Consider the following 16,889-nt stretch of genomic DNA (forward strand, 5'->3'; position numbering starts at 1 on the left):
TCCACCTCCATTACTTTATGAAAAACAGAACGCAGTTTTACTATTGTAAAGATATAGTGTTTTTCATATTTATTTTTTATAGCTGTGTATGTAACCTCAGACATCTTGAACCTGGACATGTTGATATCTTTGCTCTTTTACCTGTTTCTCTCAAACGGTACAGTGTATAATTGTTTTATTCTTATTTGGTGTTTGTATACAAAAAAGTCTTTCTGAGCTTTCTCTATAAATACCGTATATGTTCACTCACTAGTCTAAAACAAGACACCTGCTTATGCTTTCAGCTAAAATTGCAATCAGCAGTGTTTGATAGGCACCAGACTGAAATCTATTCTGTTTTTGAATGTGTGATTGACCTGTATGTCTACAGTGTTGTGCAGGTTGTGGAGTTTTGCGTAGAGTTTTGAAAACTGTGTTCAAGCAATGAGAAACAAACTAGTGCAGACTGTGGTTAGAGTTTTGCACATCTGACTCATTACATTATTACATGTCATTTAGCTGATGCTTTTATCCAAAGCGACTTACAATTGCTGTATATGTCAGAGGTTGCTCGCCTCTGGTCTTAAGTGTCTTGCTCAGGGACACATTGGTTGATGTATTGCAGTGGGAATCAAACCTAGGTCTCCCACATCAAAGACATGTGTCACGTCGTTTAGTAATCGAAAAAAACTGTAATACCACTTTAAGGTGGCATTCTTTTGTCACACACACACACACACACACACACACACACACACACACACACACACACACACACACCAGATGATGAGGTTCTTTCAAACTTTTACTTGACTTTCCAAACACATTAGGACTAGGAGTTGAACTTTAAAACTGTTTTAGTAGGGACCAAACTGTGTCTGAATTTTTAATCTCAATTCCTTATTATTCTAATCCTACATTAACTGAATTATTTTATAATAATACCACTTTAAGGTGGCATTCTTTTGACAAAGATTTGTCACAAACTTGAACAGCTACTGGACACATTTTAAACATATTGGCTTCATACATCAAAAGGATTTTTCACAGTGCAACAGCATAAACAAACTAGATGAATTTTCTTTGCTGTTAAGATCCGTCCTGGTGCTTTTAATTATCATCTCTTTGACAAATGATGACTTCTTTCAGGTTGTCGGACATGAAATCAAAATAAATCATGAATTTGAGTTCACACCAGTGTAATTTTATTATGAATGACATCTTTAATACATAATCTTCTGCTTGCTTCCTTTAAACAGCTGACACACTTTTTGGTTTACAATCTTCTCCATACATGTATTTGTATCTTTAATGTTACAGTAAATACTCTTATTAAAAGAAAATCTCTCTGGTCAAGTTATAATAGAGCACCGTAACAATTCTACTTGCAATATTTAATATAATTTCATGTCCGTCTACGAGCGTCACACTGAACGTTACTTCTTTACATTCTGTTAAGGATGTTGTGGAGTGAAGAATTCTCCATCCCAAATAAATTTCTTCTCTTTCAGCAGACGTCTAAGCTCTTTCTTGACACTCTCTTCAGCCCTCCGCCTGTTCTCCTCCGTGTTATTTGCCAATGTTGGTCTTGCTTGCTCTTTAACTTCTTCAACATTCTTAAACAAGTTGCTCAGACTTTCAACTTCAGCACAGTTACCGTAGGCCCACTCTTTTTTTTCATCTGTTTTAAAAAACAAATTCCTACATGATCTGCAAGGAGGCAGTGGTGTACCTTGAAGGATGTTAAACGCCTCGCACCTGACATTCTCTGGCAGTCTGATGGTCCCATCAAAACATCTTTTGATGGTCCCATCCAAATATCGTTTCTTGACATTATTTGGGTAGTAGGTCATCACTGCACCAGCCACATACTTGTCCCAGGAGCTAAGACAGGACGCAGCAACCATGATTCTACCAGGATCACGCCCAGCAGTGGACATGGAGACACCATAGTACCTGTGTGAATTTGGGATCCGAGAGACACAGATGGTGGAGGAGATAAGATATGTTGTTTTACCCTTACTCAGTTGTTCCCTGATCTCTCGCACCTTCTCCTTTATTTCCCTTTCATTCTGTTGTCCAATCATGAGGACAATCTGCAAACAATCACACATATTATCAAGCTGCTGCTGTTATTCCCACAAATACCTCAAATAATTTTGAACTATACTGTAATATTTGAGAATGTTAAGGAGAAGTAGCAGTCCTGTACAACTTTACAAAAAACAATTGTATCATCTTTTGACAAGCTTTCATCTTACCATGTCTAGCACACATGAGAATGGACTCCGCTTGGGCAGTTGAGAGGAATAGTGGTCAAAAGGCCGAGGGTAGATGTTCTTTAAGCCATCCAGCATTTCGGCATCAGTCACAATACTTTCTGGGGGATGCTGTGGATCATCTATTTTTCCCAAAAAGAAGATGCTGTGAAGAATCTGTAAAGTCAAAACACATTCAAAGAGATATCATTTTCTGTGTTGTGTAAAAAATACACTATGTCAGCCAGGGCCAAGCAGTATGTCCAGAAGAATAACACTTCTAGTTTTCAAGTTCATAACAGTCTCAGACAAACCTCATCCACGAGCACTGTAGTTGCTCTTTCAGCACGTTCTGCATTCAGATTCACCATTTTGTCAATAATCAGGAAAGCATTTGACCTGAAATGGTCTTCCCGCCATTCTGCAGCTCTAAAATGATAAAATTAAATGTTTTTTTATGAAAACTGAATAGATCAGCACACCAACACTGGACATCTTCCCACATTTCTGTTTCAAAGGTTGTTTTTAAATGGCAATTGAAAATTAAAACATATAAAGATACATTTTAAACAACAAAACTAGGCTGTGTATCAAGACAGCAGTGTCTACTTTGTGACATATACATCAACACTGACTTGTAGTTCAGTAAATCAGATGACTCACCTCTTTGCCTGTTCTTCTGTCACAGCCTGATGCAACCAGAAATGATACAAAACAAATTACAATTCTACATTTTACTGACAACAGAAATGAAATAAGCAATGTATAATGTAAATATAATTATTTAAAATATTTGCAAAGCAGAGGACTTAAAGACACCTACTCACCATGGTGCAGCCCTGAAAGATTTGACCAAAAAGGAGAAGGCAAGCCCCGCCCCCCGATGATTTGCACCACTCCTTAGATGTTTTCATGTTATGAACTTACGATGGCAGAAACAATAAGAATATGAATACTACATAACATACACACATTACATCTATTAATTTCGTTTTCAATACTAGTTAGAGTAGGAAGTCTTCCTAAAGACTCTCTCAATTATTGGGTCTTTGTTAATTATAGAGTGTTGTCTAGACCTACTCTATCTCTAAAGTGTCATGAGATAACTTGTAAATTGCCAGTGGAAACTCATTAAGGGGCACAAACACAGTGTATCACTCCTGTTTGAGATAATACATTACAGACTATTATAAAACTAATAAAACTTCAGTAACCAGAGAATTAGGTGCCTAACCTAAAAAGCAGCAAAACACTTTGCTGAACTTAACTGAAAGGGGAAATAGAAAACCCCACTCATGCAGTAACAACTAATTTAACCATGGGGACTAAGAAAGAAACCTTGGTGTTAACCATCATTTGAGGAAACTACACTGTTCTCATCCAAACCAGAACACACTCACATGCAAGCATGCATAAGTCACGTACAGTATAGGACTGGGCGATATGGAGAAAATCAATTATCACAAAATATTTACACAATGAGATTTTTGATAAATAATCATCAGTAATGTGGATATAATGACTAAGTGGGTACAGGTAAATAATAGAACAGTTACAACAGTCTGGTAAGTTCAGAAAATGACATCACTTTACTGTAATGCAGCCTTTAAAACCAGGAAAAGACTTATGTCATATCACGATATTACGATATCTAATCTAGTCTCATATCATATCGATATATTGCCCAGCTCTAATACAGTATATCCTCAGGATGGTGTCTGATGTTAAAGATTGTCATGAAGACTTTTTGTGGGGTTTTCAAGGATGATCAATATACAGACATGGGCCCTCAAACTTGGGGCAAGCTGTCACCAAGAAAAGCAGATTTATATTGATAAAAGTAGAGATGTAATAATATTCAAAACATTTCTAAAAGCACCAACAATACTACAATGGAATACTATTATAATTATCATTACAGAATCTGGGTAAATGTTTCTGTTGGATCTTACTGTATTTTTACAAATGTTTTGTGACTGTGTCTGTAAAAGGTGCTATATAAAATAAACGTATTATTTATTAAGGACATGATTAAAGGAAATGTATGCTTTTTAAAATACAAATATTCTTGTTTTTATAAAATGGAACTCAACCTTCCAATCCTCTTTGCCTGCTCCACTTTGAAATGCTTTTCCTCCTGCATACTTTCAGCTAGGGACTTAATTTAAGCTTTTAATGGCTTACAAGACTTAACGTAAAACTTATACAGAATTTTGATATCTTAAACATTTTTCTTACAGTTTTGGAATGATCGCAATATGTTTTATGAGGGGCAGATAGTCATTTTCAACTCCTTACTAATTCACACTCCATTCAAACCTTAAAATCTTCCAGATCTTCCATTCATTAGGAGTTTAATACACATATTACATCCCATTTTTGTTCAACACAGCTATTTGAGATTTTCCTAATTTGACCCACCCATTTCTCACTTTGTCAACTCAGATAGAACGTCAGATAGCATCAGCTTTAATAAAGAATTATATTCAACATATGAAACTTTCTACATTTGTCAACTGTTTATTAATTTTCAAAGTGTAGATTTTCAATATATATTTTGTAAAAAACAGCATTTTAAAAAGATGTGCAATAAAAATGAAGAAAAGAGAAGAAGGCTGTACAGGCTGTGCAGGGTCTGTTGGAGAGAGGGGATTAAGGTTTGACTGAAATTGGGTTCTCAGTCCCAGCTTGGGATGCCTCTGTGGACTTTTCATTTTCTTCTTGGAGGATCTCTGGCTTCCCTGTGAAAGGATAATTACTGATTGATTAATAAAAGAGAAAAGTGAAAAGAAAACTTTATCCTGCAGCAAAGAGAAAGATGCCCACCTAGGTTTTGTTGGATTGATTTGAGATTCTTGAGGAATTCAGTCTTTTTTGACATCACCAGTTTATGGTGCTCTTTGTCCAGCCTTTTCTTCACTTTGTCCCAGTCCTCCTCGGTCTACACAAAACAGACAATATAAGCCATAGTTATCAGGGCCCACAGGTTCACCAGGGTCACAAAGCCTTGCTTGTTCAGCACCTTAACTAAGTTCTCACCATATCTTTGAAGGCCTCCCCATTGTAATAGGTCCTGGACCCTGGGTACTTTATTCCCTCGTCCCTTAGCTGCTTCAGGCTTGAAGCCACCAGATGCAGCTTCTCTCCATCATAGGCATACACCTGTGTGTCCTCAGAGCAGGTCATCAGAACAAGCTGGTCACACGGGCACGAGATCCCCTTCACTACACCTACAACCTGCATACTTACTTTCTCAGGAAGGTAAAACTTTTCCCAACCATCCACCTCATAATCTTCCCCACTATAAATAGTATCATCCAGGTCTCCTATCTTCCATGTGGCGCCAGCTGGATTCTTCAAGTTCAAAGTCTTGTGTCTGTTCATGGACACAAAGCCTAACACCCATTTCAGGTATTCTGAACCTGTAGACAAGAAAAGTTTGATGGACTACAGAAAACACTTTTAATTGCATGGATTTATGTGTTATGCAAATATGTGTAGCCACCTGTTTCACCTTCACATTGTATGAAACTAGTTAGACCAAACAGCCGATTTGCCGACCTGAAAGAAAGAGAGAAAAGATAATGATCTTGCAGACTGTGCGCACACCACCCACACTGTTATGAAACAGATCTGGTTTAAAGTTTTTTTCAATTGCTAAATGACCACAACTGAAGCCCCATGTGCAAAACTAACAACAGTCTGTGTAGCAGTTCATGTGAACCAAACTCTAGTTTGTTTCTCATTGCTTGAACACAGTTTTCAAAACTCTACACACAATGACTTTAACCATAACCTGCACAACACTGTAGATTTACAGCACTTTGTTCAAATGCTAACACACTGCTGTCAAAACTGTTGACCACACATTCAAAACAGAATAGATTTCAGTCTGGTGCCTATCAAACACTGCTGATTACAATTTCAGCTGAAAGACTAAGCAGGTGTCTTGTTTTAGACTAGTTAGTGAACATATATGGTATTTATACAGAGAAAGCTCAGAAAGCCTTTTTTCTATACAAATACCAAATAAGAATAAAAAAATTCTACAATGTACCGTTTGAGAGAAACAGGTAAAAGAGCAAAGATACCAACATGTCCAGGTAAGATGTCTGAGGTTATGTACACAGCAATAAAAAAAAAAGTGAAAAACACTATATCTTTACTATAGTAAAACTGCGTTCTTACTGTTTTTCAGAAAGTAACTTGCCGCATGATGCTGGAGAGAGGCAGGATCAGTCACACTATTCCTTGTTACTGTTATGTACCTTTAGTTTTTTTTTTCCAGTAAATTACTAGAGACAAAATACTAAATTGAAGGAAAAAATTATGCTGTAATTAATACATTAATAAGATTTAATAAGTTCACTTTGTATCAAATAAGACCAAAACAAGAAATAATGTGGTCTTTATCAGACAGAAAACAAACACAGTTAAATACAAACTAGAAACCATACACATAAATGATGCTGTAACTAAAAACACATATTTTGCCATATTAAACTCAAAATATACTATATCTAGACAATATAATATACCAAATACACATTTAGAAAGATGACTATGTATTGTGTGTCAGAGATATCTACTGAAATGAGCATGCTAACCCTATTTATCAATATTAAAGGTCCAATATGTAATACTGACAGCTAGTGTTTAAAATATTGCTACACACACTGCAAACTCAAGCTCCTCTCTTCCGGATTTAAAGCCTCCCTCTCTTGGCTTAAAATAACTCACCATTGTACACGTTGTAAACAGCTGTTTACTCCGGAAACGTTAGCAGTTAGCAGGGTTAGCATGGCGGCATTAGCCAGGACCAGTGAGGATCACATTACTGGCTGTGTCTCAATTGTTTTTGCGAGTAACCAACTCTGGTACTCTAGCTATATAATTCAATGTGAGTACACAAATGTTTAAAGGGGTGATAGAATGCAAAACTGATTTTACTCTGTCATAGTTGAATAAAGACAGTTCGGTGGGTAAATAGGACATAGATAGAAGCTCAAAGTCCCACTGACACCCCTTTACTATGAAAAGCTCATATTTTGAAACTGCCGCTGAAAACGGGCGAATCTCAACAAAGCTGGAAGTTGACGTCAACCTCCCAAGACCTGTAACTTTGTCATACCCATGGGTGTATTAAGAGAACGGTCAGGCCCCAACATTTAGGCTACACAACTGACCTGAGATCAGGTAGTTTTCTGAATCTAGGTCGCGCAGATCTCTGCTATTCCATTACAAAATTCACTTCTGAAACTTTTTTATGCGAGAAATCAACCATGTAAAGCTCAAATATGGGCCACTTTACGAAATGGATGGCTAATTGCAGATTTTGTCCGACTGTGTGTCGGAATTCAGCCGCCGGTGCTGCCTGTGTTGCTGCCTCACCGCCCGGCCTGCCTTCCTTCACAGACCACGGCCTGCTGTGAGCTCCATCAAGGCTGGCAGCCCACAGCACTCCATACCCGCGCAAAGTCACCGTTTTGTGGGTGAATGACTACTAAACGCCACTGCCCTGACAGAGCTCCAGGGCCTGCAGCTCCCCTCTTCCTAATGCCCGGTGTGTGTGAGTGAGAGCGTGGTCAGCGAGCTTGTTACACCAGCAATCTCTTACCACAGATTCCAGTTAATCTTTTAATGTGTGTAATTATAATGTGTTGAGTTATTTAAACAAACGATTGGGGAAATAAACGCCGCTTGTCCGTGAGTCTCATTGATAAAGCCTGCGGCTGGATGGAGCTCTATCAATGAGAGCTAGCTAGCCTCCTCTTAGAATTCCTCTGGAATTCATAAATATTCATTAACTTGAAATCAGACACCGTTGTTAGCTTTATAATAAGTAGATGTTGTATACGTGGCATGACGAAATTCAAACTGTAAATATACTCGAATTACGCCGAAAATGAAGCTAACTATCCGTGGTTTGTAGCTAGGATTGAAGGGACAGTCACAGCTAACGAAACACCTTGCTAGTCTTCACAAATATTCATTAACTTGAAATCGGACACCGTTGTTAGGTTTATAAGAGATTTTAGGTATATGTTGTATAGCTAAGTGGCGTGACATGTGTGTAACATGTGGTAAGAGATTGCTGGTGTAACAAGCTCGCTGACCGCGCTCTCACTCTCACACAACGGGCCATTTAGCTAGCAGGAAGAGGGGAGTTACAGGCACTGGAGCTCTGTCAGGGCAGCGGTGTTGGTAGTCCCTGCTGTGGGCTGCCAGTCGTGACGGAGCTCATAGCAGGCCGGGCGGCGAGGCAGCACCTGCGGCTGATCTCCGACACACAGTCTTACCAAATTTGCAATTAGCCATCAATTTACGTAAAACGGCCCATATTTGAGCTTTATATAGTTGATTTCTCGCTTAAAAAAGTGAATTTAAAAACGAAATAGCCCGATAAACAATGTATAACTTTGCAGTGTCTGAAATATGAGAGTCTCCCATGTGTTTCTATGTAGTTTGCTCAAACCAATCAGCACGCAGCTCATTCTGAATATTCATGAGCATACCATATTTGGAAGAAAAGCTCTTGTTCCAAATAGAGCCATATTCACAGGGTAGTTAAGGGCTTAATAAAATAGCATTCGGGCAATTTCCAGCCCAACCAATGTTACATACCCCATTAGGAGACCTTAAGGAACAGTGTAAAATACCTTATATAATCATTCTATCACCCCTTTAAATGACATAAAATGCCCGTCCCTTGTAGCCGTGATAAATTAGCCCAAAGCTAATGCTTACCTGTTCAGGAGGAAACAAGTAAGCTCTGCGTCCTTTTGGGCCCTAAGCTGTCTCCATCTTTCACATACATCTCCAATATTTATCCAGGGTTTGTAACATCTCTGTCACGGAACTGTTAGAAACATGCCGTTTTTTTAGGTCATGTAGAATCTATCTCCGTTGATCCCATTTGTTTGTGTGTACTAACATTACAGCTGTAGTGCGCTGGGTTTAAGAAAAAATACTGACATTAGCATTGTTGTCAGAAAAGATAATATTTCAGCTTAACATGTTTCCTTAATATCTGATGAGGCATTGGTGTCACTTTTGGATTTATTACAGTAAATATATTACATATTGGACCTTTAAATATTGTAAGTAGAATTGTTGCGTGCTTTATTATAACTTGACCAGAGAGATTTCTTTTGATAAGAGTATTTACTGTAACATTAAAGATACAAATGCATTTATGAGAAGATTGTAAACCAAAATGTGTGTCAGCTGTTAAAATGAAGCAAGCAGAAGATGATGTATTAAAGATGTCATTCATAATAAAATGACACTGGTGTTAAGTCAAATGCATGATTTGTTTTGATTTCTTGTCCTGTAACCTGAAAGAAGTCATCATTTGTCAAAGAGATGATAATTAAAAGCACCAGGAGGTATCTTAGCAGAAGAAAACAGAGAATATGACACCTGGATACAGTTTGACGCATGTTTGATACATGTGAGTTTATAAATATGAGATATATGCTGTTGCACTGTGAGAAATCATTTGGATGTATGAAGCCAATATGTTTAAAATGCATCATGTAGCTGTTCAAGTTTGTGACAAATCTTTGTCAAAAGAATGCCACCTTAAAGTGGTATTACAGGTTTTTTTTGATTGCACATTTGTCATCATGGACTGAATAAATAAAATTCCCATTCACCTCAGTTTTATTTTGTAGGAGGATTTCAGAGGTATCAGGACCAACTCCATTCTGGCTCTCTGTCACCAAGAAAACAACATTTGTTTTGTTAAAAGTAGTGGTGGTAAAATATTCAAAACCTTCCTAAAAGTATCCAAGTACTGCAATGGAATAATAATATAATATAATTACAGAATTTGAACCTTTTTGAAACAACAGGTTACATACTGCATTAATAAAAAAAACTGACCTAAATCTGGCAAATACATTTAAAAATGTTAACATGATCAATAAAGTAGACAATTAACTATTCATAGTAAAGTATTTGAATGATGTATACATCATTCAAATACTGTATGTATACATACATTAATGCATTTAAAATATATGTGTGTATATATATATATTTAGCTCACACCACTACATATGTACACCACTACATACACCACTACATACGTATGAATTAATGCATAATTATATATATATATATATATATCTCACACCACTAAAAAGGAAATAAAATACAACAGGTGTCACTTACTTTTCCGCAGCTTGTATCTGCTGCCATTTTTGGTGTGGCTGTCGGCATATCTTTAAATGTTCACCTGAGAACAAAACAGATGTTTTTAAATTCAAGATATAACCAGTGCTTTTCACACACAGAAACACACATACATTCTCACACAATATTTATACTTTCACCCATGGTCAAAATAATTTTCTAAATAATCATCTGTAGGGACAAAATTAATAAGCCACTTGAATTTGTTGTTACTCACCTGAAAAGGTTGCAAAGCAACATGTTTTTGGACGTGTTTTCTAGACAAAACTTGTCCTGTGTGCTGTGTAACTTTGGATTCGGTGATCAATTTAGTCAGTTCTGTAAAGATATGTTAACTGTAAGGTTCAACTACGAATCAGAGACAAGAGTAAAGTTCTCACAATGACTGGCTTACATGGGCGTCAGTTTGGTTTGAAATGTGCTGGGGACGCAGACGCATTTATTTTGTTTTCTCTCTCTCGCAGGTCATGTTTTGAAAGATGCTGTCCTGTAGCTTACTAATGTAAATGAATAAAAATGTATGAAAAAAATGTGATGATTTCCAACACTTTTTATGAAGAAGCTAGCCTTACATTTTCTAAAAAGCAAACGTAACTTAGTTACTTTACAGATTACTTGATTTTAAAAGTAGTTTAGTTACTTTACAGATTACTTGATTTTAAAAGTAACAAAGTTAGATTACAAGTTACTTTATTAGTTACATGCAGCAACTGCCGACAACACCCCCACAACCTCAACATAAAAATGACAACCGGTTTACTGTGAGGCAGCTCGGCATTGCCAGTAGTAGGGATATGGTTTATTATGGCAAGAAAGAGAGCGAGTCAACCGTGTTTAAGGGCAGCATTTCCTCTACAACATACTGCCCGACCAACTTCTTCAACTCTCCCCCACTTACTGGTTTTGCAACGAAGTCCAGCTTTTGTTGTTTGGGTGGTGGGGGACCTTCTCTCTCCTTCGCACCACCTGCTGGGACTTGCTCTGTAAGTTTGACTGCAGCGCTGCGACTCCAAATGTTTCTTCAAATTTGACGTAGTGTTTTTGTAGCTAGATAGCACTTTGTCGCCACCAGCACAGAGTGTACAACCTACCTTAATATTGCCATCTTTAGCTGACACAAACTCTAAATAGTGACTGTATTTCCAGCTAGAAAACGCGCATCTCTCTCCTTCATCCATTGTTGTTTACGTTAGTGTCGCTGCGTGGTACACGTGAACTGTCCTCTAGTGATGTGCGGATTGATACTAAAGTATTGATATTTACGATCCCAACGTCTCCTGCTCTAGTATCGATTCTCATATAAAAAGATCGATATTTGAACTCAGTAATTTGGAGTGAGTGTTTATGTTATCATAAGTAACTTGTTGTCACCAGAAAAGTCTAATTATATCCGGTTAGGGGAAGGAACTACTTCTCCTTCCGCCGGTCAGTTGTGTGTGCACTGCGGCTCTGTGACGGAGCCGGCCAGGGGAGCCTATTTTTATTTAATTTTTTTGTAAACATGAATGTTTTGTGAAAACAATTTGAGTTAACTGGTTTTCAAGGGTGCCTGATTTACATGTGTTGTAAAGAACAGCAAAAAGTGGATATGGAATATTTTGTGACAAGGTTACCCAGATAGCAATGAGTCGGCGGACCACCGGCGGTGCTCCAGAGGCAGTAGAAGCGTCAGAATGGCGTAATCGCAAACACGTTTGCCAGCGCACCGCCGGCGGCAGCCGCTTTTTAAAAGCGGCAGCCACCTTCCTACCGCCTTCGTTCCGAGGCAGGCCTGCGGGCCAACCGCCGTTCCGCCGCCGTTATACCAAAAGAGTCAAATTTGTGTTATTTTCAACCTGTTTTACTGTACAAGTCTCCGAGATTTTCTTTATAATTAAATAATATGAGAGTAGTTTATTGTCTTGTCATTATGCAGCTATAATTTGGAATTGGTAAGCCTACAGACTACTTTTTTACTTTAAAGGAACACGCCGACTTATTGGGAATTTAGCTTATTCACCGTAACCCCCAGAGTTAGACAAGTCCATACAGACCCTTCTCATCTCCGTGCGTGCTGTAAAGCTGTCTGACGGCTCCAGCGTATCAGCCCATAACAGAACAGGCAGGTGACTGGTTCCAGTAATCCTACTGCTCCGAATAAGTGACTAAATAACGCCAACATGTTCTTATTTACATGTTGTGATTTGTAGAGTCACAGCGTGTACAAAAAACAACGTAACACAAGACACAGCCATCTTCTAACCGTAAACAAACCGGGAACTATATTCTCAGGCGGAAGAATATAGTACTTGGGCGGAGTGATATGCTCGCAGCAAGCCTGTCTGAGAATATAGTTCCCGGTTTGTTTACGGTTAGAAGAATGGCTGTTCTGTAACGTTGTTTTTAGCAGTTATTTTTGTCACTTGTCCAATTCGAACAGTAGGCTAGTTGGAACCAGTTACCTGCAGGATCTGTGCTAGGCTAAGGTAATGCTGGAGCCGTCAGTGTTACGCAACACGAACGAAGATTATTAGGGTCATATTCCTTTAAACTAGTTGTCACATCACACTGCAAATAAAATACGTAAAAAGTATTGGTATTGGTATCGGTATCGGCAATACCAGCCTGGGTATTACTTGGTATCGGATCAAATAGGAATTAAGTGGTATCGCACATCACTAGCCTACTGTCCTCATGCTGAAAACGTGACTTGTCGCATACATGACTTCACTCCCCGAGACGCAAGAAGAAAGCAAATATATATATTTTTACTAATGACAAATAGTAACGCACAGTGACTTGGATAACTTTAATCTGATTACTGGTTTGGAAATAGTAACGCGTTAGATTACTCGTTACTGAAAAAACTGCTCAGATTAGAGTAACGCGTTACAAGTAACACCTTACGTGGCATCACTGAGTATGACCCACTTTCACAGTATGAGGTGGTCATACAGTGTTGTGAACAGAGAAGCGTGTATAGCGCAGCAGCAGAGCGACTGTGTCTGTGCTGCCCTGTGGGGATAGAGATTGTTGTTGATTTGTTGGCATCTGTCGCTCAAGAATTATTGTGTTGTGAACTTCATTTTTTGTTAAGTAAATTGAGCTCGAGGTTTTCAAAAAAAAGTGGTGGGTACAAAGTGACTCATGACGAAATCTGATAGGTAGGCCTACCGTCCCCACCGAAATAGATGCCTATGCTGGCTTAATAAACCAGTAAAAACAGAGCATAGAAAACTCAAACATGAATAATCATGAGTCATACATATGTTGCTGCGAGCTATTATTTTTCAAAATGATTGCCACAGCCCAAATATAGAACCACAGACAGCAATTATTTTATCAGCTTTAACACTGAAACTATGCGTCAGATTTCATCTTCATATCCGATCAGTTCAACGTGCCGTTTCAGGTTCGCTGTGGATGGGACTGAAGTGCGGATTTTCTTTTAGAAAGCCGGGGGGCAAAGTTTGCACAGAAATGTAAGATTTTTCCATCCTCACCGACCTCGTCATAAAACTGGTTTAAATGATCATACGAAGCCTACGCTGCTTCGTCGCCTCCACGCTGCTTTTTGTTTTGATGACGCATGCGGCGGTGAGACACTGGTGGCTGGTGTTGCCCTTTTATATATGTCAATGGTGTTGCCAGATTGGGTTAGGTTTTTTCCGACATCAGGAATTTCCCAACATCGCGAAACATTTGTTCACTGAAAAAAAAAAAAAAAAGCTGTGAGTATTATTTCATAACATCTGTGTCCCAACAGGTGACGATAGGCCTACGTCAGCGCGGACAGCAGTGTGTCCGAGCCGCTGACAGATTTAAACATGTCGGGAATTAATGTTTAGGCTTGCTACATGTAAATACCATTGCAGTTTATCAGCCGTGTGTGCCTGTAGTGGAACGGCTTTGAATGACGACCAAAAACGCTTGTCTGTGACCATTTACTGTTCAATATGTTGCAGTTTTACACACAAGAAAGTGAGCAACTTAAGCTTGACGGACATGTTTGCACAACAGTCATCTAGCGTCTCACGTTCATCTCAGTAAGCTCGCAAGAGTACACAACAGACAACTTCTGTTCAACTTCTACTTCCAAATAAAAGCACTTCCTGTGATGGTTTGCAGTAAAACCATAGAGTAAAACTAAATTACTGTTAAACAAATAAGGTTGTGGACCTTTTCACATATTAGCTGTAAATCAAGTACTGTAAATAGTGAGTTTTAATCACACTATAATTGACCATTTCCTTTGTTTTAAACTAAACAACATGAATTTCTTATTCAAGTGCTTTAAACAAACATGTTACAACAATGCCGTACTTTAATACAACTGTAAGGTACTTTTAATTGAGTATTTACAGTTTCTCCTACTTGCCCATTGTACATTTTACTTATCTATTTTTATAGCTTTAGTTACTTTGCATATCCATATTCGTTATACAAAATATTATGAATAATCTATGATGTAAAAGTGAATAAAGAGGAGACTTTATTGATCCAGTGATGAAATTCACAAGCTAGCTGCCAAGTCAAACTTCCACTGTTATTTTGACGAAAGTAACTCAAAAGTAACGCAAAAGTAGTGTAGCGCATTACAATTCAGAGACAGTAATATTGTGATATAATTAATTACTCTCAAATGACAGTAACTAGTAATCTATAATGTATTACATTTTGGAAGTAACTTGCCCAGCACTGTCCACAAACTTCAGGGCTTGTGTTTGGTGTTTTAAAACTGTCATGTGGAAGCGATAGAGGCAGCGATGTAACTGTTTAGTGTACGGGATTCTCAGACCTCCTCAAAACGCAGCGTGATATGGGGTTCCGTTTCTCAAATACATTTTTTTTCTGCTATTTACTCACAAGACAGGCGATAGCAAACCTAGACTCTTCTTCTAAGCATCAAAAAAGGGCTCTCACTAACTTTCAAAGGTTGTAAACGTATTTCCATTGGGGAAGGAAATCCTTCTGCTTTTACCCCTTGATAAGTGCCAGCTTGTTTTCCGTTGGAACAATTAGATTATAGATTTGAATGAAAAATAGATTTGAATGTTAAATTGCTAGCTGTTTCTGATTGGCTACTCTTATCTAATTTTAATTGAATGTCAAATGGTTGCCTTTTTTAAACACCTGTAAATATAATTTCTATTCACATGGTTTATTTGATACCTGGGGAACTAATACATATGTTGTTTGTCATTCAATGATATGATTTTTTGATTATTTTTTATAACAATAGTAACAACAGTAAACATTTATGGCGTAATCATTCATATTTGGGGCAATTAGCCTACATATTATTTGATGGGGGGTGGTCAGGGACCTGGATAATGGATAAGGGGGTGCTGGCACAAAAAAGTTTGAGAACCACTGGTTTAAACAGATCTATGTCAAACTGAAACAGCCTTCATGAACTAGAAATATCATAACCAAACAAACTCACAGCTGATGAGTAGACAAGTGATGCTTTTGTTGTCTTCTGGGAAAATCTGTCGACTGCAGTCAAACTATACATCCGGCAAACTGCTGTCCAGAGACCAGAAAGGTGCATAAACACACAGCTTAATGCCACAGAGAAGACACAAGGCAGGTAGGTAGTATGTCTAGAACTGAATACAAACATTAGTACAGCTAACTCTTGCTCAGGAGCTGCTACCTCACCAGATCTTGTCACGCCTCCTCAGCCATAACCTGGTTTAAAGTACGCCTTCTTTGCCTCTTCTGAGATTTAGATCTAGAGCAGGTGTAATGTTGAGCCCTCATACAAAACCCCTTGCTCAAATCTGTTGTTGAGGCAATGCTGCCACTCTGTGGTAAAAAAGTGACTAACTATTGGCAGAATTCAATATTTGCAGTTTTGCTAAATGACAGCGGGCACAACCTGGAGTCACATGTGCAAAACTGTAACTACAGTCTGCGCAGCAGCAGTTCATGTGGACCAAACTCTAGTTTGTTTCTCATTGCTTGAACACAGTTTTCAAAACTCTACACACTTATAACATCACTTTAACCACAACCTTCACAACACTGTAGATTCACAGCACTTTGTTCAAATGCTAACACACTGCTGTCAAAACTGTTAACCACACATTACAATTTTTTCCAACTGCTTACACACAAAATCTTTTCATGTAACACGATTTTTTAAACCTCTCACTCAAAGTGCAAAACTACACAGCAAATCTCCAAAACCATAAGCTATTTCTCAGCCTTTCACTCAGTTTTCAATTGCATGAAACACTTTTTTCAAAACATTACACACAATGCTCTACCTAAGACACAAAAATCTAACAGGAAGTGACTTGCTTTCCTTTTCTAAACACAACCAATCAAAATGCTACACTTATTTACCAGGGCACACACACACACACACACACACACACACACACTCCTCACATTTGCAAACACATTGTCATAACTGAACACTAACCAATCACTGCTTTAGTATAGGCCTATACATAGGTCAAAGGT

General features: G+C 38.1%; 2 protein-coding genes across 8 annotated transcripts; both read right to left on the bottom strand.

Annotated features, from left to right (window-relative positions):
* Window positions 1-1,161: 1,161 nt before the first annotated feature.
* Window positions 1,162-3,703, bottom strand: LOC120573514. Its single transcript, XM_039823289.1, has 5 exons — window positions 3,065-3,703; window positions 2,901-2,926; window positions 2,552-2,666; window positions 2,241-2,414; window positions 1,162-2,075 (listed from the first exon to the last, which is right to left on the bottom strand). Exons 1-5 carry the CDS (start codon window positions 3,149-3,151, stop codon window positions 1,434-1,436), a joined length of 1,044 nt encoding a protein of 347 aa, XP_039679223.1. The 5' UTR covers window positions 3,152-3,703; the 3' UTR covers window positions 1,162-1,433.
* A 1,028-nt stretch (window positions 3,704-4,731) lies between these two features.
* Window positions 4,732-15,880, bottom strand: LOC120573517. 7 transcript variants are annotated; one of them, XM_039823302.1, is made up of 9 exons: window positions 11,335-11,371; window positions 10,654-10,754; window positions 10,416-10,479; window positions 9,896-9,954; window positions 5,743-5,798; window positions 5,487-5,659; window positions 5,277-5,408; window positions 5,064-5,178; window positions 4,732-4,978 (listed from the first exon to the last, which is right to left on the bottom strand). In XM_039823302.1, the coding sequence occupies exons 3-9, from the start codon at window positions 10,461-10,463 to the stop codon at window positions 4,890-4,892; spliced, it is 672 nt and encodes a 223-aa protein (XP_039679236.1). In that variant the 5' UTR covers window positions 10,464-10,479; window positions 10,654-10,754; window positions 11,335-11,371; the 3' UTR covers window positions 4,732-4,889. The 7 variants fall into 7 exon arrangements, with proteins under 7 accessions (XP_039679236.1, XP_039679235.1, XP_039679230.1 ...); XM_039823301.1 differs by having other exon boundaries at window positions 5,277-5,659; window positions 5,752-5,798; window positions 11,335-11,369; XM_039823296.1 differs by having other exon boundaries at window positions 5,277-5,659; window positions 11,335-11,367.
* Between the last annotated feature and the right edge of the window lie 1,009 nt (window positions 15,881-16,889).

The sequence above is a fragment of the Perca fluviatilis genome, chromosome 14 (assembly GCF_010015445.1).
Source record: "Perca fluviatilis chromosome 14, GENO_Pfluv_1.0, whole genome shotgun sequence".
Taxonomy (NCBI): Eukaryota; Metazoa; Chordata; class Actinopteri; order Perciformes; family Percidae; genus Perca; species Perca fluviatilis.